Source organism: Heptranchias perlo, chromosome 2 (genome assembly GCF_035084215.1).
Source record: "Heptranchias perlo isolate sHepPer1 chromosome 2, sHepPer1.hap1, whole genome shotgun sequence".
Lineage (NCBI taxonomy): Eukaryota > Metazoa > Chordata > Chondrichthyes > Hexanchiformes > Hexanchidae > Heptranchias > Heptranchias perlo.
Genome location: NC_090326.1, coordinates 40,093,578 through 40,117,152, shown reverse-complemented (window position 1 = coordinate 40,117,152; position 23,575 = coordinate 40,093,578). Strand labels below are relative to the sequence as shown.

General features: G+C 40.4%; 1 protein-coding gene across 2 annotated transcripts in view; it reads left to right on the top strand.

Moving 5' to 3' along the window:
* The window catches only part of eci2 (enoyl-CoA delta isomerase 2), a 226,393-nt gene extending 204,328 nt beyond the window's left edge, over nucleotides 1-22,065 (top strand). For both annotated transcript variants that reach the window (XM_068001778.1, XM_068001777.1), the window contains exons 6-10: nucleotides 4,527-4,629; nucleotides 5,221-5,341; nucleotides 5,487-5,576; nucleotides 12,944-13,087; nucleotides 21,510-22,065. In XM_068001778.1, coding sequence (XP_067857879.1) covers nucleotides 4,527-4,629; nucleotides 5,221-5,341; nucleotides 5,487-5,576; nucleotides 12,944-13,087; nucleotides 21,510-21,665 — 614 coding nt within the window. In that variant the 3' untranslated portion in view covers nucleotides 21,666-22,065. The remainder of the gene's footprint in view (nucleotides 1-4,526; nucleotides 4,630-5,220; nucleotides 5,342-5,486; nucleotides 5,577-12,943; nucleotides 13,088-21,509) is intronic.
* Nucleotides 22,066-23,575: the final 1,510 nt, after the last annotated feature.

Sequence of the window (23,575 nt, the reverse complement as noted above, 5' to 3'; positions counted from 1 at the left end):
GAAGGGGGAAACTGTGCGGGCTTTTGGCCTTGTCCTTGAGTGACAGCAGAACAAGGGGTAGGGGAATCATGAATGATTGGGGGAGCGGATGGGAAGAATGCCACTGAGTGCCACATGTTCCCATCACCCTAAATGCAGCCTGCAACTGTTGGTGGCTTCTTTCTCTACTGTAGGGAATTCCTTATTTTGTGATTCTTGGACACTGGACGAATAGTCAAGCAAAGAAAGTCACCCTCACTCGCTATAGTTTGGTTAATCAAAAGTAATTATTTAATGATATCATTTATACGAGCATTCATGAAGCAAAATCAAACCTTACAAATGACTTTCCTCTATAAAATCCTGCTATACACTTAATAATTCACAACATTATTATGTAATGATTTAACAATTCATGCACACATCAGGCAAATCATTAATACATATACAACCTTTAAACCAAGGATTTTGCTCATCAGGCCTGAAGATTGATCAGCTCTTCAGAACTCAAGATCCTCTCCTTCTTGCGTGATGTTCAACTGCAGTGTGCGTTCCTTGTGACTGGTGAAGAAGAGAGAGTGTTCTTCTCTCAAAGTCTTTTTATATTGTTTGCTACCAATAGGTCGTAGGATTGGGGGAAGTGTCATTCTTTTTGTCCAATCGCTCCCTGTTGCTATGCCTCAATCATTAACATACTTCAATGATTAATAGTTTAGACTTTGATCATGTGACTGGAGACCCTTTGATGTAGAAAAGACCATGGAATGTAAAAGGCCCCTTTACTATCTCTATTTATGGCCTTTCATGTAGAGGTAGCCCCCTTTCATTTCTATACACAGACATTCTTAAAGGTCTTCATGTCTCCAATTTTGATTGCTTCAATGGCTTCAAATCTATCCCTTATACCATTTGACCATATGCTGGGTGCAATTCTATTTGATGTTTTACAAATCCCAGTTCTTTTGAACAGATTACCAGATAGGAATGAGAGGCCCATGCTTTTTTCACACCTATCATTGCTTTCCTGATCCGAAGCCTTTGCTGCATGTCCTTGTTGCCTTTTCTTACATTACTCCCTGCTGTGTTGAAAAGCTTGTGCTTATTTATTTAATAATCTAGATATCTATCTGCAGTACAATGTCTTTGATCCCGAATGCCATCAATGTCAGTGAGGGAAAAACAGGATTGTGAGAACACAGTTTACCACTTTATTGTGTTTGCAGGTTTTCAAATATATTTCTTTAAAAGGGGTACAGTCAACCCTTTCCTTCAAATATCTTTTGTTAAAGGGGTTTTGAACCACACTATGCCATACCACCCACCACCCAACACCTTCCTCCTGAAAGAAATAGAGGAAAAAGACAGAGAGAGAAACAAAAATAATTAGAGAGGACAGAGCCAGAGGAGGAGAGATGGAAAGAGAAAGGGCAGCACATAAACAGTAGATAAGTAAGAGAAAGACATACTCTCTGACTTACTGTATACAACTTTGGCTCAGCCTCTTGAATCAGAAGATCCCACTCCAGAGACTTGAGCACAAAATCTAGGCTGACACTTCATTGTAGTACTAAGGGATTGCATGCAATGTCTTTCGGATAAGACGGTAAACTGAGGCCCCATCTGCCCTTTCAGGTGAATGCAAAAGATCCCAAGGCACTATTTGAAGACAAGCAGGGGAGTTCTCCACAGTGTCCTGCCCGGTATTTACCCCTCAACCAACATCACTAAAACAGATTAACTAGTCATTATCTCATTGCTGTTTGTGGGACCTTGCTGTGCACAAATTGGCTGCTGCGTTTCCTACATTACAACAGTGACTACAATTCAAAAGTACTTCATTGGCTGTAAAGCATTTTGGGACATCCTGAGGTCGTGAAAGGCACTATATAAATGCAAGCTTCTTCTTTCTTTTATATAAAATCCTTTATTATATACAATGTAATGTAACTTTCAACTTGTATTTAATAATATATGCAACTTAATCTATTTTAATTCATTTATTTATGTTAAGCAAGATTCAGTTTAATCTCAATTGCAGCAAAAGTATGGCAGCAGAATAATGCATTCTACATCAGAAGGTAGGATATTCCTCTCCTTATAAAACAGCTTTTTTAAACTTACAGTGAGCAAATCAATGGGAAATTCACTTTCAATCACATATTTTGTCCATCAAACATTAGCATCACATTTACAATTTTCTTTGTCACACTTGCACCTGATTGGATCAAAGTTCATGTTCATAAAACAGCAATAGATCATAGCTGACTGGATGTGTTCCCTACCCAATCAGCAAGTAACAAGTGGCAACAAAAAATAAATGAAGTTCAAAAATTATGAATCAATACCCAGCAGTCATGCAAACAGCCACCAATTTTTTTTAAAGTGGGGAACCAAAGAAATCGCTCAAAATATTTTTTGAAAATCTGTGTTTACATCTTGGTATCACACTAAGATGAGAAACTTAGTATTGGAAATAAAGTCTGTAACATAATAAATACAACAAAAAAAACTTACAAGAAAATGATTTCGGCTTACCTGTAGTAGCAGTTTGTGTGTCTGAAGTATCTCCAACAATGTTTTTTTCCTGGAGGCTTGTGTCTCCCTGAAAAGCCTAGGACTTAACGTTCATGGGGCTTCCTAAAGTTATCATTGGCAGTTTTATGAACATGACGATCCGGATTCTTTCCCCTCAGTCTGGTTCAGTACAAACTGAAGTCGAATACGTTTTAAAGTTCAGCACAACTTTAATAGCAGGGTTCTTAGTCTGCAGCATTGATTTGGACTCCTGATAGAGTCCCTCTATGCTGGCAGAGCAAGAACAACAACATACAGAAATCCACACGGTTTTATACAAATCAATAGGGTTGGAACATACTTAACGAGGGTCAACACCAATCATAAGCCGGGCATAGGTTGCCATGCGAGGTTACATTATTTCCGGCCAATCATAAATCGTCCATGTGCTGATCATGCTGCTGTTAGACATCAAAGGGGATAACTTCCTCACTTTCCAACTTAGAATGTTCTTCCCTGTTCCTTCTGTTCCTTATCTCCCAACCTGGAATGTCTTTCAACTTTGGCTAAGCTCGTTCCCTATATTGATCTGCCATAAACATGGAGACATTCAGACCAGTCCTTGACTCACATCAAAGACTCTACATTGCTAAGACCATGCAACCCTGCTGACTATGCAAACATATGGCCCAGCAGGAGGGCCAGGCCACTTGTATCAATCTCAGTTACTAACTAATTAACCCTTTCTAACCATTTTGCATTCTGCTTCTTTGCCACGTAGGCATCTTCATATTTTACTGAAAACTGACCACGTAGGGATCCTCAAACAGACACAATAAAGTAGCAGCTACAACTCCTAGACTTTTTTCAAGCAAGACTGACCATTCACACAATGTGCCAGGACTTGCTGATTGTAAGTTCTGCTCCTTCCTCCCATCAGGCCAGAAAGGGCAAAAGCCTGAGCATAAAAGCAACAAAAAGCCAGGGAAGCCTTGATTAGAAGCAGTGAATACTTCAAAGATAATAGTGAATTTGTTTTTTTTTTGTGGAAAAACATTGAAATAATGTAAAGCATGAACTTTTTAATCCATTGAGATAACTTTGAAAGCAACTACAACTAACAAGTACACAAGGAGAGCTAAACATGGCTACTACTAGTGAAAAATTGGTAGGTGAGGAAAGACTCAGAAAAGAACCACTTGGGACGGGTCAGGTGGCTACCCTGCAAAGTACTTTGGGGGGAGGGACAAGGAGTGACAGGGAAAGTTAGGCTGCAAAGGACTCCAGGTCAGTCAAGTCTGGGGTAGTCGGACAAGCTGGCCTACAAAGATCTCCTGCCCTTCCACCCCTATTGGTTAGCACTGCTTGTTTGCTCAGCCCAAGTGTTTCTAAGCCTGCATGCTCATTCACCCACCCTCCGTAGTTGCTAGCTCAACCCCTCGCTTGCCTACTTTGAGTGATTCCTGGCCCACCTGCTCACTTGCCTAACTTCCCAGCCCATTTGTTCACTCACCCACACAGTCCAAGTGCTACCTGATCTGGCTACTCACTCGCCACCTTAAGTGCTTCCTTGCACGTCCCCTAAATTTGTATTTGTTTTAGTGCTCTTACATTGATTTCTATATGTGGTACATTTTTAAATGTGTTTCAGTAGTGTATGCTTCAAAAATGTATTGGCTACAGGAGCTTTATAAGCATGCACTCACCTAATTCCAACAAATATTTAGGAATTTCCAGGAGTTTTGCATGATTTGCCAACCATTAGAAGCCCAAAGAATAAAAAAGCACTACATGACCCATATCTTGCCGCAAGACCATCCTGGCAAAATCATGAGAAGAAACCTCTGCAAATTATGTTTGCAGTGCCACAGCAATTTTATTGTCAGATGAATATTTCAGATGTATTTGACACGTGTCAAATTGACATGATACGTTCACTCTCTAGAAACCGAAAATGTCAAATGTTTTTTTTAAAGTAAATATTTAAAAGCCTTCCACATGAATTTGAACACATATTGTCTCTTTATCTGCAGGTAGTGGTGATTATTACTGTAGTGGAAATGACTTGACCAACTTCACTAATATTGGGCCAGAAGGCATGGAACAGAAGTCCAAGAACTCAGGGGCATTACTGAAGTGAGCAATGGGTGACTAATAAAATATTCTGGAGGCATGGGCAGTGGATACCTCTTTGGATCTATTGTACATACATAACTGATGTGGGAAATAGGATCTTTGTTATCATAGTATCATAGTATGGTACAGCACAGAAGAAGGCCATTCGGCCCATCGTGCCTGTGCCGACTCTTTGAAAGAGCTATCCAATTAGTCCCATTCCCCAGCTCTTTCTCCACGGCCCTATAAATTGTTTCCCTTCAAGTATTTATCCAATTCCCTTTTGAAAGTTACTATTGAATCTGCTTCCACCACTCTTTCAGGAATATATAGAACTTGGCTGCAATATTCAATGTCTATTGCCGTTTTCCACCAGGCATATATTAAAATGTCTTAGAATAAGTTTAAAAAATAAAATACTTATGAGCACAAAATACTACTTTGTCACTTAAATCCATTAAGAAATATATTATATATAAGCATAGTAGCACTAATTTATTATTGTTATTTTCATAAGACTTTTTAAATAATTATTGTAGCATTCATTTACCTTTGTTGAAATGTAAGCAATTTTTTTCAATAACCTCATTAACTGATATTTCCCTCTAACAGGAAATATGTAAGCCATTACATTGATTTTCCAAAGCCACTGATTGGGGTAATTAATGGTCCTGCTGTTGGAGTTGCTGTCACTGTCCTAGGATTATTTGATGTAGTCTATGCCACTGATAAAGTGAGTCTTCTTATGTGGTTATCATTTTTATATTTGCTAAAAAATCTGCTTTGCTGAAGCAAACTGTTTTAGGTAGTAAATAGCCATTACGCTGGAGAAGTATGCTAATGTACCGAATCTGTGTTGTTTTTTTTTCTTAATACAGGCCACATTCCATGCCCCATTTAGTGAACTTGGTCAAAGTCCAGAAGGCTGCTCATCGTACACCTTCCCTAAGATGATGGGTATTGCCAAGGTACGGGTAGCAAGTTTCACCACTGAGACTTCTTAACAAATCATGCTGAGCAAACATATTGATGAACTTTGCATTATTTAGCATAATAGTTAATACGTTTACTGACTCATAACTATATTTAGGTTTGAAAGAAATAAGCCCCCCAGAAATGCATAAATCTACACAGTGCTTCTTGTTAATTTGATTAGTGCAGTTTCACATCTGAGGCATTTGATTAATTGTCCACAAAATTGATGCAGGAAAAAGTGGTCAGCATTACAGTCACACCCAACTTTTTATGAATATTAATAAACCGAGGCAAATGTGCCCCAAAATTGTAGCAATAAAAACTCAGCTTTGTATATTATTTTATTACTAGTTCTCAGGATGTGGGCAATGCTAGCAAAGCTGCATTTACTGCCTATCCATACTTTGCCTGAGAAGGTTGTGATGCGCCTTACTTGAAGCAATTGTGTTACAACTGTATGGCTTGCTAGGTCACTTCAGAGAGTCAACCGCATAGTGTGAGACTGGAGTCGTATGTAGACCAGAGTGGGAAGGGGTGGCAGGATTTCTTCCCTGAAAAACATTAGTCAACCACTTAAGTTCTTTTTCAATCTGGCAGCTTTCATGGCCATTCTTTTAGATTTATTGAATTCAGTTTCACAACTTGCCTTGGTGCAATTTGAATTTGTGACCTGTGTTACTGGACCAGTACCATAACCACTACACTATTGTATCACTGCTATATGAACACAATCTTCAACTGAAAGAAATAGCTCAGAACTTTTGAAACATTCAGTGATTGTATAGCCCTGAGCACTAAACCTTCTATTTTTTATTTACAAGAAACGCCATGAAACTTCACAAAAATTTTAGTCATATGATTTATTATCTTGTAAAATGTTATGACTGAATATCAGTTAAAACTTCTGCCTTCATAATTTTTAAAATGTGATGACCACAAGTTGGAGCTTGTAGGATGTTGTACTCCACAAACTGCTTTTATGGCAATAACATAGGAAACCACAGAAACCACTACTCATATTCAATTTGCTCTGTAAAGTTAAGGGAGATTATGTGATCTTATTAACAAGGGCCGAAGTATGAGAGAAACATGGTTGAACGCTGGAGAAAGATAATAAAACAACCTTTTACGATGAAGAATGTCAGTGTTGTGAATGCAATTTTCTCCCCTTTTGAACCCAACATGCACATTTAATAGATCAGGTCTACCACAAGTTAAGATAATGCTCTCCATATATGGCCCCAAAAATGGACCTTAACAAGCCTCCAGTGTGACCTGTCTTGAGTGAGTTTGGCAATTCAATGCCAGTTACTCCTGACTTTTGGGAAGTTTTGTGCTGTGGATTCCTACCTACCAGGAACCAGCTGAGACTGACCACACTTATTTCATACAGGAATGTTGCCACATCAACAGTAGACAGTAATTAATTCAGGTAGGTGAGGCAGGTATTTAGAAATGTAAAGCTTGTTAAGCAATTGCCCAGGAAAATGTTTTTTTTAAAGTTAACTCCTATGAAGCAACAATCTCAGCCTGAACAATTCCCTAATTCAGTCGTTTTTGTATGTGAATACTTCTATTCAAATGAGCCTCACAAAATATTTATTTTAACTGAACATTCTCATTTAGGTGATATCCATTAACCAGCATGTATTTAGAGAGCACATGGGGTTAATGGTTCAACCAAAAATGAAAGTGATGTCAAACTACGTTCTATGGCTAAATAATGAACGTCATATTTGAGTGAGTTGAATGATCTGTAGAGTGTGTCACAACTGAGCTTGATCCTATTCTCGCCTGGTGTCCACACAAGTACGCTTCCAGTAGGGGTTGCTAGGTAGGGATCAGGAGGAGGATGTCTTTGCAATTTCTCCCCTGCCCCCAAAGTGTGGGCGTGTGTAGCATATCTCAGCAAGAATAAACAGATAATACTGCCAGTCTGTGAAAAATAAACTCAAGTGCTGCTATCCTTAGTTCTATTGAGTTGACTGTGCCATGAGTGGTTAAATTTCAATAGATCATTGGTCGCCATGGTGTGCTACATTAATGCGACAGGTTTCAGGTATACTCTCTTGTGCTGATGTGGGAGGCTGCAGGGTGACACCCGTGATGAGATCATTTAAAACTGCCCAAAATCAGCAGAAAGCAGATGCATTTTATTTAAGCTGCCTATAGTTTTTTTAAAAAGTTTAAATAAATATGTTAAAGCAAACCGTACACATCAGAAGTAGCTAGCTATCATTCACCATTTACATAAATGATTTGGACTTGGGAATCGGAAGTACAATATCAACATTAGTGGATAACACAAATTGGGGGGTATAGTTAATACCGAGGAAGACTGCAACAAAATACAAGAAGACATTAACAAACTTGCAGAATGGGCATGTAAATGGCAAATTAATTTCAATATAGATAAGTGTGAGGTGGTGCATTTTGGTAGGAGGAAAAGGAGGACACATATTCCATGGAAATAAGAGGCTAAATGGGATAAAGGCGCAAAGGGGTACAGATTCACAAAAGATTAAGGTACCATAAGAAGTCCAAACCAAGCACTGGGGTTCATTTCTAGAGGAATAGAATTAAAAAACAGAGAAATTATGTTACATAGAATTACTTAGAACGTAGAGCACAGAAACAGGCCATTTGCCCAACAGGTCCATGCCAGTGTTTATACTCCACACAAGCCTAATTCATCTAACCCTATCAGCATATCCTCTATTCCTTTCTCCCTCATGTGTTTATCTAGCTTCCCCTTAAATGCACCTATGCTGGTCGCCTCAACTACTCCTGTGGTAGCGAGTTCTACATTCTAACCACACTCTGGGTAAAGACGTTTCTCCTGAATTCCCTATTGGATTTATTGATGACTATCTTATATTTATGGTCCCTAGTTCTGGTCTCTCCTGCAAGTAGAAACATCTTCTCTATGCCTACCCTATCAAACCCTTTCATAATCTTAAACACCTCTATCAGGTCACCCCTCAGTTTTCTCTTTTCTAGAGAAAAGAGCCCCAGCCTGTTCAATCTTTCCTGATAGGTATAACCTCTCAGTTCTGATATCATCCTAGTAAATCTTTTTTGCACCTTCTCCAGTGCCTCTATATCCTTTTTATAATATAGAGATCAGAACTGTTCACAGTATTTCACGTGTGGTTTAACCAAGGTTGTATATGAGTTTAACATAACTTCTCTGTTTTTCGATTCTATACCCATAGAAATGAACCCCAATGCTTGGTTTACTTTTTTTATGGCCTTACTAACCTGCGTTGCTACTTTGTGATTTATGTTTCTGTACCCCCAGATCCCTCTGCTCCTCTACCCCATTTATGCTCTTAATATCTAAGCAGTATGTAGCCCCCTCATTCTTCCTACAAAAATGTAATATCTCACACTTATCTAGATTGAAATTCATTTGTCAATTACACGCCCATTTTGTCGCAGTCTTCCTCGGTATTAACTATCTTCCCCCCCCCCCTCCCCCCAATTTGGTGTCATCTGCAAATTTTGAAATGATACTTCCGATTCCAGAATCCAAATTGTTTATGTAAATTGTGAACCACAACGGTCCTGGCACCGATCCCTGTGGAGCACCACTTCCCACCTTTTACGAGTCTGAGTAACTACATTTAACCTCTACTCTCTTTTCTGTTTTGGAGCCAGCTTCCTATCCATTCTGCTACTTGTCCCTTGACTCCACATGTTCTGACCTTAATTATAAGTCTACTATGCAGTACCTTATCAAAGGCCTTTTGAAAATCCAAATATATTACATCTACTGCATTACCCTTGTCTACTCTTACTGTTACTTCTTCAAAGAATTCAATAAGGTTGGTCAAGCGTGAACATCCCTTTTGAAATCCATGCTGACTATTCTCTATTATATTTTTGGTTTCTACATATTTTTCTATTACATCTTTGAGTAAGGATTCCATTATCTTTCCTACCACCAATATTAAGCTAATTGGTCTATAGTTCCCTGGACTGGTTCTACCTCCCTTTTTAAATATAGGAATTACATCAGCTGATGCCAGTCCTCTGGCACTATTCTCTTTTCTAATGATTTTTTTTATATATGTAATATTGACTCTGCTATCTCTTTCCTAACTTCTTTTAAATGCGCGGATACAATCCATCTGGACCAGGGGTTTTATCCTGTCTAAGTTTAATTAGTTTAGCAATTATCTCCCCCCTTTCTATCTTAAATGTTTTAATATCCTTTTTAAATCTTTTCTTCTAATGTCATGCCCACCATGTTAGTCTTCCGGGTAAATACTGAGGCTAAGTAATTATTTAATATTCCTGCCATTTCCCTGTCATTACCTGTGAGTTTGTCGTGTGTATCCCTTAGTGGTCCTATCCCTAACCTGATTTTTCTTTTGTTATTTATGTGTCTGTAGAATACTATTTCATTTGATATTCTTTGATAATTTAATTTTGTAGTTTCTCTTTGCTCTCCTAATTGTTTTTTTAAACTTCTTTCCTAACTTTATCATATTCCCTTTTGTCATCCTCTCCTTTGTTGTCCATGTACTTAGTGTATGCCTGTTTCTTTAGTTTCAATTTTGCCCTTATTTCTTTCTTCATCCATGGTATATCATTACTGGCTAGTTTGTTCTTGCTTTTTAGTGGGATATTAGATTCTATTGATGACCGTTTTAAATGTTTCCCACTGCTGCTCTATTTCTTTGTTTATCAGTAAATTTTTCCAGTTTATTTTCCCTAATTCCATTCTCATCCTCTGAAAATCAGCTTCTTTCCAATTTATTACTTTGGTCTTTGTTTTACTTGTGTTCTTCACAATCTTTAGGAAGGATGTGAAGGCCTTAGGGAGGGTGCAGAAAAGATTTACTAGAATGGTCCCAGGGATGAGGGACTTCAGTTAGGTGGATAGACTGGAGAAGCTGGGGTTGTTCTCCTTAGAGCAGAGAAAGTTGAGAGGAGATTTGATAAAAGTGTTCAAAATTATGAAGGGTTTCGATAAAGTAAATAAAGAGAAACTGTTCCCATTGGCGGAAGGGTCAAGAACCAGAGGTCACAGATTTAAGGTGATTGGCAAAAGAACCAAAGGCGACATGAGGGAAAACTTTTTTACGTGGCAAGTAGTTATGATCTGGAATGTGCTGCCTGAAAGGGTGGTGGAAGCAGATTCAGTCGTGGCTTTCAAAAAGAATTTGGATAAATACTTGAAGGGAAAAAATTTGCAGGGCTACGGGGAAAGAGCAGGGTAATGGAACTAACTAGATTGCTCTTACAAAGAGCCGGCACGAACTTGATGGGCCTAATGGCCTTCTGTGCTGTAATCATTCTATGATTCTATGATTTATCTTAAACCTTAATATGTTGCGATCGATGTTATTGATTAGATGTTCCCGTACACTCACTTCTCTTATCTGTTCTGGTTCATTTCCCATTACTAGATCCAACAGTGCTTCCTTTCTCGTTGGGCTTTTTACATACTGGATAAGAAACGAGTCCTGCACACATTGTAAAAACTCCATTCCCTGTACCCCTTTACCTACTTCTTCTTGCCAATTCATTTGGGGATAGTTAAAATCTCCCATGATTATTATTCTATGTCTTTTACTCATTTTGCACATTTACTTACATATTTTTTCCTCCATCTCCTTTCCAGTATTAGGGGGTCTGTAGTATATCCCTTTTAGCGTAATCGATCCCTTCTTGTCTTTTATTTCAATTCATATGGATTCTGTTCCTACCCTTCTGTTAGTAATGTCCCCCTTTTTTTTTACAGCCATTGTTGGCTCTAATTAGTACAGCTACTCCACACCCCCCCCCCCACTGCTTTCCTTATCCTTTCTGATTATGTTAGTTGCCAGTCCTGTTCTTTAGCCATGTTTCAGTTATTCCTACTACATCTGGTTCCTCGCTATGGATTATTGCCTCCAGTGCCCCTGTTTTATTTTGGATGCTGTGTATGTTGCTGTACACGCAGTTTAATTCATCTTTAATAGTTGGTCCTTTTACTTTATTTTTAACAGTCCTTTTATACATCTGTTTTATAACTGTATTTGTTCCTTGACCATTTATGTTATCTTTATTCCTTACCCAGTCTGACCTTTATACTCATTTCCTGTTTCTTTTATCTTTAGGCTTTTGTTATTGCTACCAGATCCCTTCCCCCATCTTGCTAGTTTAAAGCCTTATGCAGCGCCCTATTTATCCTTTCCGCTAGGACTCTGGTTCCATTCCGGTTCAGGTGGAGCCTGTCCCGGTGGTACAGCTCCTTCCTGTCCCAGTGCTGGTACCTGTTGGATAGGACCAGTGACTGCGGGACCTCCTTCTCCACCTCCCACTCTTTGAACTGGTATGTGAGTCTCTAACTCGCACTCCAGCTCAAAGGCTCTGAGCCGGAGTGTCTCTAAGTTAAACTTATATAGAACCTTGGTTAGACCACACTTGGAGTACTGTGCACAGTTCTGGACACCATATTGAAAAAAGAATATAGAAGCACTGGTGAAAGTGCAAAAAAGATTTACAAGGATGATACCAGAACTGATAGGTTACAACTGAACTGGCTGGGGCTTTTTTCTCTAGAAAAGTGAAGACTGAGAGGTGACCTGATAGAGGTCTTTCAAATTATGAAGGGGTTTGATGGAGTAGATGTAGAGAAGATGTTTCCAGTTGTGGGGGAGTCTAAACTTGGGCCATAAATATAAGATAGTCAATTATAAATCCAATAGGGAATTCAGGAGAAACTTTGTTACTCGGAGAGTGGTGAGAATGTGGAACCCGTACATGAGGGAGAAAGGAATAGAAGGGTGTGCTGATGGGGTGAGAGGAAGTACGTTGGGAGGAGGCTTTTGTGAAGCATAAATAGACCTGATGGGCTGAATGGCCTGTTTCTGTGCTGTACAATTCTATGTTAAAAAAAAATTAAATCATTCCTATCCTGATGGTTTGGTGAAAAATTCCCAATGGTGACGAGTAGATGTAAACCAGCCTTTATGCCAAATATGTATTTTGTTTCAAGGTTGCAACACACTCCAGTCAAACTATTATTTTGTATAACAGAGCGTGCATACAATGTTTTCAGTGATACACTGAGATAATTTTCTGGTGGGTCACTGTAATGCTCCTGCAAATTTTGAATCTTCACAAGAATCATAATGTAAAGTAGCAGATATCAAGGAATAAACAGCAGCTTAGAACCTAATCTAAATATGCAGGTGATTTGCGAAAATCACAGTAGCAAATGTTGCAATTTTGAAATCATTGATTGGATTACAATGTCGTAGCTCACCCCCGGGTTTTCTATTGTTCTGTGTGTAGTCGGTTCTAAGCTATCGATTGTTATGGGGGTAGTAAATTCTAAATTATACTATTTCTATCGTCCCATCAGGCCAATGAAATTCTCCTGTTCAACAAGAAATTAACAGCAGCTCAAGCTTGTGATCTGGGACTGGTGACTGAGGTATTCCCTGACAGTACATTCCAGAAAGAGGTTTGGAAAAGGTTGCATGCTTATGCAAAACTGCCCAAAAATGTACGTAAACATTTTATCTAGAATACTTTATGTAAAATTTTTTATACTGGTACAAAAATTGAGTTTATATTTGGATTGTATTCTCACTCTGACTCCTTGAAGTAGTCTCTTATTCCACACTTACATTTCTGATTCACAACTCCATACTTTTCCCTTTCTTGTATTATTTGGAATATAAAGAGCTGAGGCAAAACTTGGGTTTTAAATACGTTTTATATTTAAAATCTTGCATCTGTGCAGTCTTCTGTAGTGTGACACTTATGCATTAGCTATCACATTTTACTTGTTATTCAAAGTAGAAAAGTCACCTGGTCCAGATGGGATACATCCTAGGTTACTGAGGGAAGTAAGAGTAGAAATTGTAGAGGCTCTGGCCACAATATTCCATTGCTCCTTAGATATGGGGATGGTGCCAGAGGACTGGAGGATTGCAAATGTTACACCCCTGTTCAAAAATGGGAAGAGAGATAAACCCAACAGGCCAGTCAGCCTAACATTGGTGGAAGGGAAACTTTTAGAGACGGTAATTTGGGACAAAATTAATTGGCACTTGGAAAGGTATGGGCTAATAAATGAAAGTCAGTACTGATTTGTTATAGGAAAATCATGTTTGACTAACTTGATGGGTTCTTTTATGAAGTAATGGAGAGGGTTGATGAGGGTAGTGCAGTTGATGTTTATATGGAGTCAAAAGGCATTTGATAAATTACCCATAATAGGCTTGTTAGCAAAATTAAAACCCATAGGATTAAAGGGATAGTGGCAGCGTGAATACAAAATTGGTTAGGGGATAGCAGCAGAGAGTAGTGGTGAACGTTTTTTTTCAGACAGGAGGGAAGTATACAGTGGTGTTCCCCAGGGGTCGGTATTAGGACCACTGCTCTTTTTGATATATATTAATGATCTGGACTTGGGTATTGAGGGTATAATTTCAAAATTTGCAGATGACACGAAACTCAGAAATGTAGTAAACAATGTGGAGGATAGTAACAGACTTCAGGAGGACATAGACAGGCTGGTGAAATGGGCAGACACATGGCAGATGAAATTTAACGCAGAGAAGTGTGAAGAGATACATTTTGGTAGGAAGAATGAGGAGAGACAATATAAACTAAATGGTACAATTTTAAAGGGAGTGCAGGAACAGAAAGACCAGGGGGTGTATGTACACAAATCTTTGAAGGTGGCAGGACAAGTTGACAAGGCTGTTAAAAAGGCATATAGGATTCTGGGCTTTATTAATAGAGGCATAGAATACAAAAACAAGGAAGTTATACTAAACCTTTATAAAGCACTGGTTCGGCCCCAGCTGGAGTATTCTGTTCAATTCTGGGCACCACATTTTAGGAAGGATGTCAAGGCCTTAGAGAGGGTGCAGAGGATATTTATTAGACTGGTACTAGGGATGAGGGACTTCAGTTATGTGGAGAAGCTGGGATTGTTCTCTTTAGGACAGTGAATGGTAAGGGGAGCTTTGCGAGAGGTGTTCAAAACCATAAACGGTTTTGATAGAGTAAATAAGTGTTTCCAGTGGCAGAAGGGTTGGTAACCAGAGGACAAAAATTTACTGTCACTGACAAAAGAGTCAGAGGCGACACAAGGAAACATTTTTTTACGCAGCGAGGTGTTATGATCTGGAATGCACAGCCTGAAAGGGTGGTGGAAGCAGATTCAATAGTAACTTTCAAAAGGGAATTGGATAAATACTTGAAGGAAAAATATTAAAGGGCTATGGGGAAAGAGCAGGGGAATGGGTCTAATTTCAAAGAGCCAGTGGGCAAAAGGCACGATGGGCCAAATGGCCTCCTCCTGTGCTAAACCATACCATGATACTATGATACAGTGAGGATTATATTGGATAACCCCCTAAACCGGGCGCGGGGTTCACGGTGCGCGAATAACCCGGGCCCGGTCGTTGAAATGCAGGTAGCGCTTAACATTCATGCTGCCTGGTGATTTACCTGATTGCTGTGTGCAGCCAGTGCTACCTGCGCTGCTGAGTGGCTGCTCACCAGCAGGGGGCCCAGATATTGCGAGTGGTCAGCACCACTTAAAGGCAGCCAGCATCTCTTAAAGGGAAGGTGCATTGTGGCTGCAGGAAGTGGTGGAAGTTAATGGTGAAGTGAATCTGTGCTGCAATATGATGCAGGATGGTGATGATGGGACCTCTGGAATATTTAATGAGCAACAACTGGGCTGCTCAACATTTGCGGGACTCTGATGTTTGTAAAATATAAGATACTGGTCCCCACGGAGATCAGACGTCGCACATGTAAAACACAGAGGCAGGTCCCGTCCCTATGTTTACAAACTGTTGAGTTATTTTAAGTTATAAAGATTGAGCACTACTAAATCCCACATCCTCCAATCTGCACACCAGACCCACCAATCTGCCGATCTGAGTTTGTACTGGGCCTGTGAGAGTGCGCCCACCAAGGTTCTCTGCTGATGCACTAGAGGCCTTGGTGCAAGAGGTGGACAGAAGGAGGGACATCCTATATCCGCAGAGGGTGAGGTGGGGTAGGGGGCAAGAGGCTCGCGAGGCAGCAGGGGACGAAGTCAATGCCAGGCGTATAGCACCACAAACAGTGATGCAGTGCAGGAAGAAGTTCAGTGCGTGGACACGAGTGGTCAAGGTGAGTGAGGTCAACGGTCAAGTGGCGTCTCCTACAACTGCACCACACACTACACCCCCCATCACCCACATACCAACAAACTCTTTCAATCAGTACTCAACCCTTCCAATCAGATGTTTCCTCTCACCCTTACACATTACCACTGTTAGAAACCACACCCACAATTCACAGGTCACACACACTGGCAGCTATTCAACCATGACAGCCACATCACCCAAACATCCTGCAGGATACTCGCTGACATGTGTCCCGCTTTCTTGCAGGAGAAGGTGGCGCATAACAGGAGGCAGATAGTGGCAGTGGCTCCATGGAACATAAGCCTGCTGTCTGCTCTCAGGATGACAGCATTCCTGTCCCATCCCTGCCACTCTGCCAACAGTGGTAATGGTAATGTGCCCTTGCTGTTGCCTGTCAGCTAGCCAGCCCACTCCCTGTAGAATATTGAAGCTTTATTATAGGAATATAGGAACTGGAGTAGGCCATTTAGCCCCTTGAGTCTGGTCCGCCGTTCAGTGAGATCATGGTTGATCTGTGACCTAACTCTAAATACTCGCCTTAGCCCCCTATCCCTTAATACCTTTGGTTAACAAAAATCTATCAGTCTCAGATTTAAAATTCACAATTGAGCTAGCATCAACTGCCATTTGTGGAAGAGAGTTCCAAACTTCTACCACCCTGTGCATGTAGAAGCGTTTCCTAACTTCACTCCTGCAAGTCCTTGCTCTAATTTTTAGGCTATGTCCCCTAGTCCTACTATTCAAGTACAGGAGACCTCCAAAACAGTCACAAATGCATCAGCAGCCAGAAGCAATAATCCAGCAACGAATCTGTAACTCCTGCATGATCCCTTTAAATAGCGCTGGTGGGGTGGAGGGCGTCCTTTTTTTTTATTCGTTCACGGGATGTGGGCGTCGCTGGCGAGGCCAGCATTTATTGCCCATCCCTAATTGCCCTCGAGAAGGTGGTGGTGAGCCGCCTTCTTGAACCGCTGCAGTCCGTGTGGTGACGGTTCTCCCACAGTGCTGTTAGGAAGGGAGTTCCAGGATTTTGACCCAGCCGTTTAAGACCTGTTCAGCTGTGCGTGGTTAAGACAGTGCATTGGTTGGAGCGTTGAATTCCAAAATTGCATCTATCCCTTTAAATCAGCGTTGTACACTGATCGACCGCATAATCTCCCCAATTTACATGCTGCTGGCACTCGTTATCTGTGCGTGCGCGAACACCTTTACCAATATGGCGTCCGGCACACGTCAGGCTGCATTCCAGATGCCACTTTGGTCCCATTCTGTAGGCACTACGTGGTCTAATTTAGACCCCGTTTTGTTCACTCACTGAAAGTAAAACAGTGGCAAATGAGAACTGCAGATAGAGGATATACAAATCAAAAATGAAGAAAGTGACCAGTGAGACGCACACAAGGACGAGGGAGAGAAAGGGTACATAGAAACATAGAAAATAGGACAAGAATAGGCCATTTGGCCCTTCGGGCCTGCTCCGCCATTCAAAATGATCGTGGCTGATCGTCTAACTCAGTACCCTGTTTTTCTTTTTCCCCATATCCCTTGATCCCTTTAGCATTAAGAAATATATCTATCTCCTTCTGGAATACATCTAATGACTTGGCTTCCACTGCCTTCTGCAGTAGAGAATTCCACAGGTTCACCACCCTCTGAGTGAAGAAATTTCTCCTCATCTCAGTTCTAAATGGCATACCTCGTATCCTGAGACTGCGACCCCTGGTTCTGGACTCCCCAGCCATCGGGAACATCCTCCCTGCATCTAGTCTGTCTAGTCCTGTTAAAATTTTATATGTTTCGATGAGATCTCCTCTCATTCTTCTAAACTCTAGTGAATATAGGCCTGGTCGACCCAATCTCTCCTCATACGTCAGTCCTGCCATCCCAGGAATCAGTCTGGTAAACGTTCATTGCACTCCCTCCATGGCAAGGACATCCTTCCTCAGAGAAGGAGACCAAAACTGTACACAATATTCCAGATGTGGCCTCACCAAGGCCCTGTATAACTGCAGTAAGACATCCCTGATCCTGTACTCAAATCCTCTTGCAATGAAGGCCAACGTACCATTCGCCTTCCTAACTGCTTGCTGCACCTGAATGCTCGCTTTCAGCGACTGGTGTACTAAATCACATTGGAGCCTCTTTGCATCCTCCTCACAGCTCACATTCCACCCCAGCTTCATGTCGTTTGCAAACTTGGAAATGTTACATTTAGTTCCCTCATCCAAATCATTGATATATATTGTGAATAGCTGGGGCCCAAGCACTGATCCCTGCGGTACCCCACTAGTCACTGCCTGCCACCCGGAAAAAGACCCGTTTATTCCTACTCTCTGTTTCCTGTCTGTCAACCAATTCTCAATCCATGCCAGTATATTCCCCCCAATCCCATGTGTTTTAATTTTGCACACTAACCTCTTGAGGGACCTTATCAAAAGCCTTCTGAAAATCCAAATACACCACATCCACTGGTTCTCCCCTATTTATTCTACTAGTTACATCCTCAAAAAACCCCAGTAGATTTGTTAAGCATGATTTCCCTTTCATAAACCCATGCTGACTTTGTCCAATCCTGTTAATGCCCTCCAAGTGTTCTGTTATCACATCTTTTATAATAGACCCTAGCATTTTCCGCACTACTGATGTTAGGCTAACTGGTCTGTAATTCCCTGCTTTTTCTCTCCCTCCTTTTTTAAATAGTGAGGTTACATTTGCCACCCTCCAATCTGTAGGAACAGTTCGAGTCGATAGATTTTTGGAAGATGATCACCAATGCATCCACTATTTCCAGGGCCACTTCCTTTAATACTCTGGGATGTAGATTATCAGGCCCTGGGGATTTGTCAGCCTTTAGCCCCATTAATTTCCCTAGCACTTTTTTTTTACTAATAATGGTTTCCTTCAGTTCCTCCCTCTCACTAGACCCTTGGTTCCCTAACATTTCTGGCAGGTTATTTGTGTCCTCCTTTGTGAAGACAGAACCAAAGTATGTGTTTAGTTGTTCTGCTATTTCTTTGTTCCCCATTACAATTTCCCCCATTTCTGACTGCAAGGGACCTACATTTGTCTTCACTAATCTTTTTCTCTCAACATATTTATAGAAGCTTTACAGTCAGTTTTTATGTTCCCTGCTAGTTTAATCTCATCCTCTATTTTTCCCCTCTTAATCAATCTCTTTGTCCTCCTTTGCTGAATTCTGAATTGCTCCCAATCCTCAGGCTTGCCGCTTTTTCTGGCAATTTTATATGCCTCCTCTTTGGATTTAATACTATCCCTAATTTCTTTTGTAAGCCACGGTTGAGCCACCTTTCCTGTTTTATTTTTGCGCCAGACAGGAATGAATAATTGTTGTAATTCCTGCAGACGTTCTTTAAATATTAGCCATTGCCTATCCACTGTCATCCCTTTTAGTAAAGTTCCCCAATCTATCATAGCCAACTCGCACCTCATACTTTCGTAATTTCCTTTGTTTAGATTCAGGACCCTAGTTTCGGATTCAACTACTTCACTCTCCATCTTAATGAGGAATTCTATCATTTTATGGTTGCTCTTCCCTAAGGGACCCCGCACAACAAGATTCTTAATTAATCCTTTCGCATTGCACAATACCCAGTCTAGGATCGCCTGTTCTCTAGTTGGTTCCTCAACGTATTGGTCTAGAAAACCAGCACATACACACTCCAGGAATTCCTCCCCCACAGTATGATTGCTAATTTGGTTTGACCAATCTATATGTAGATTAAAGTCACCCATGATTATAGTTGTACCCTTCTTCCATGCATCTCTAATTTCCTGTTTAATGCCTTCCCCTACATCTCCACTACTGTTTGAGGGCCTATAAACAACCCCCACCAACGTTTTCTGCCCCTTGGTGTTTCTTAGCTCCACCCATACAGATTCCACATCGTGATTTTCCGAGCCAGTATCCTTCCTCGCTATTGCATTGATTTCCTCCTTTGCTAACAATGCTACCCCACCTCCTTTCCCTTTTTGCCAGTCCTTCCTAAATATTGAATACCCCTGGATGTTCAGTTCCCATTCTTGGTCACCCTGCAGCCATGTCTCCATAATCGCAACTATATCATAACCGTTAATATCTATCTGCGCTGTTAATTCATCTACCTTATTGCGAATGCTCCGCGCATTAAGACACAATGCCTTTAGACTTGTCTTTTTAAGATTGCTAGTCATCTTAGTTTTATTTTGCAATGTGGCCCTATTTGTTTTTCACCCTTGTTCTCTCTGCCTTCCACTATTGCTTCTTCCCTTTCTGTCTTTTGTTTCTATCCTTATTTCCCCCTCCTCTGTCTCCCTGCTCAGGTTCCCATCCTCCTGCCATTCTAGTTTAAACCTTCCCCAACAGCACTAGCAAACAGCCCCGCAAGGACATCGGTCTCGGTCCTGCTCGGGTGTAATCTGTCCCGCTTGTACAGGTCCCATCTTCCCCAGAACCAGTCCCAATGTCCCAGGAATCTAAATCCCTCCCTCCTACACCATCCCTGCAGCCACGCATTCATCTGGTCTATTCTCCTGTTCCTATACTCACTAGCATGTGGCACTGATAGTAATCCTGAGTACAGAAGAGAATGAGGAAAGAGAGGGGCCAAGGAGGAAGGGGAGGAGAGGAAAGAGAGGATAAGATGGACAGAATGGGAGAGAGGAACAGAAGAGCATGAGGGGAGGAGGGCTGGAAAAAAGGGAGAGACAGAAGGACATGATGAGAGTGAGGGGGAAAGAAGGGTAGGGGGGCAGTGAGAGAAACAAAATAAAATGAGATGAATAAGACAAAAGCAATGGGGACAGAGAGAGAAACAAGTGAAGAAAGTGTGAGAGCAGTGTAGAAATAAACAAGGTAGAAATAAATGGAGAGGGAGAGACCCTTTTGTCAGGCTTACTCATTGGTATCCTTTTTGAAGAGAAAGTTGCAAAAAAAAAAGGAAATGTTTTGAGAGCTACTTAATTATAATTTTTTGCTTTATGTATATCTTCAATGTTCATTTGTGGTATGAACGCACCATTAGCACACTTGGGCTTAAAAATATTTAAATAAAATATATTTTGCTTCAGAGCTCCAGGATTTTGTTCCAACAAAATTAGGTGTGCCCATCCCTGGCTCTTAATCACAAACTGAGTAGAGCAGAGTTTGAACTGATGTTTATCCTTGCTTATGGTACTGAGTGTTGGCTACTGCACCTGCTTGGATGATTCGTCCATTTTAAGACTGGGATAACGCGGGAGAGTAGGATTGTTTAATAACTATTCAGCAATAAATAGTTTTTTTGTGTAAACATGTTGATGGAAACCTTTATAGGCATTGTTACGTTGCTGTCTAGTGACTGTTCTTTATTTCAAAGATAGTCACCCAAGGATTCAAAACACTGGCTTTATGTTCATTATCAATTACTCCATGCATAAAATTAAAGCAAATTTTGTCTGATTATGCCAATGTGCCAACCATTCTGTACCCCTGCCAAGTGTTACAGGCAGTGTCTGGTGTCATTTTGTGCTTTGAGTATAAATTGTAACATCCGTATTCTTACTACATTGTTTACTTTCAACCTTTATATATTTATGCTGCCTTTACTAGTCATTTAGGTGGTTTTGCATTGCAAGATACTATTGTGATAATTGTAAACTGCTTTATAAAAGGTGTCGACCCACTGGATCAAATGATGCTGTTTTTGTTGATGATTTCACATCTAATAAAACATAATTGTCTCTCATTTTTATAAAAGTTTAATATTGTTATCCATGTTCATTTCATTTCAGTCTCTGGCCTTTTCAAAGCAACTAATAAGAGGTGTTGAAAAGGAAAAGTTGCACGCTGTCAATGCCCAAGAATGTGAAAGACTAGTGGAGAGATGGTTATCTGAAGAATGTATGAATGCCATAATGGGCTTTTTTCAAAAAAAGTCAAAGTTATGATTTTGTTTCCCCCAATTCAGTAAATGACATCCAGAAACCTAAATACTGGTTATGATTTCATAACATCATTATGCTATTAATATTTTGGATTATATTACAATGTTCATTGTCAATGCTGCACTGCAATGTAATCATTAAACAGTCAGCTAAACTCCTTTGTGGTTTTCCAGTGGTAATTATCCATAAATTTATAGCTTTAAACTTCAGTTTTACATGTGATTGTTATTTTGGAAAATTATGTATGGGGTGGGTAGGGGAAAGAGAGTTGATACTGGAAACACTATCAGAATGTGTGAAAATAAAACAATTTGTAATGCTAAGTTACTCTTGTACATTTAAAATCTGTAATTTTGCAACATAAATGGATAATACCAAAAACAATAAAAAGGCTTATCTGGAAGTCTAATTGAATGAGTATTAATTGCTTTGCATGCTGACAGTATATCACTGAACACAACTTGGGCGCTTCTATGTCCAGAAAAGATCACTGAATCAATGGGCCCATATTTGCACAGCTCTTGGAGGATGAACCATCTGTATAGTGCATCAGGCATGTCTTTTCTTACTAACCACCTTTAAGAGAAAATATTTGGAAAGTGTTAAAATAACACAAAAGTAGATACAATTTAAACCTTAATCACAGTACCAATTAGAACTTAATTCCTTAATTGAAATGTACCATTATAAAACTGGTTTTATATAATATGAAACTATATTAAACATTTTATTAGAAACAGGCACCTGCATAAATGTCTTAGAATCACCCTAACAGACCCCCTTTTAAAAAGCGAATTTGAAAATAATTGATTTTTATACTTTGGCTTTTTTTTGTTTATATCCATATTTAAAAATATATTTAAACAGTGAATGTTGATTGCATTATTTGGATACTGATTTGGATGGGTTATTTAGTTTCTTGTGTGAGTTTAAATTATCAGACTTAAAACTGCATCCTACATTAATACTGTGGACTGGATTTTGGCTTTGGGAGTAAATTGGTTTTGAATCTATTCCTTTGGCATGCTACTTCTATTCAGGAATTTCCATTATCTGGGGAAAACGAATCGTAAGTGAATCATCTACGAACACTGTCCCATTCAGAAATTCATCCGCTTGCACTGTTATTTTAGTCATGTGATCATTTCTGCTGTATTTAACACTTTGTTCTGAATTGAACCGTTAGTTATTTTACTCTCATCATTGGCTGCATACACAGGAAAGTTTTTTGCAATTTCAAAATTTTTATGCTGCAAATCATGCTGGTTTTGTACTACACAGATCTCAGTCGTCCTGTAAAGATTTGGGGGGTTAAATTGGGCCGTATAGCGCCCGTGCTACGCGGCCTCCTAAGGCCCCAAAATGACAGGCAGTAAGCATGCCGCCATATTGGGTAAGGACACACGAGCTGTCCTTCATCCATGCTTCAAGCAGGCATTAGGCTCTTTACATTTGCAAGTAAGGGCCTAACCTCTGCTTCAGGTCCCTGCTGCAACATTGGTCTGCCCCAAGGCAGCCAGCGACTGCTGCCACAGGGGAAAGCAATCCTAAGCATCTCCTAAATTTAAAAATAGGTAACTACTCACCAGAATCAGCATTCCGATCGCCACCGCTCCCTGTCCCGAGATCCAGGACCCTCGGTCCCTCTCCTCCGAGACTCTGATTCCTCACCCTGATACCTTCACCCCGGCTCCAGACGCCCGGCCCCCAATCCCAACTCAATCCCCCGATCCCAACTCAATCCCCCGATCCCAAGCTTAAGCAACTTACCTGTGCAGTGGCCCAAACTTTGAGCACCTACATACTCCCGCAGCACCTTCTTCATTATGATGTGGTCCAAGGCCCAATATCCAGGACTCCTCGGACCTCATTATAAATAATACTGCGACTGGGCACCTAAAATTAGGCACTTA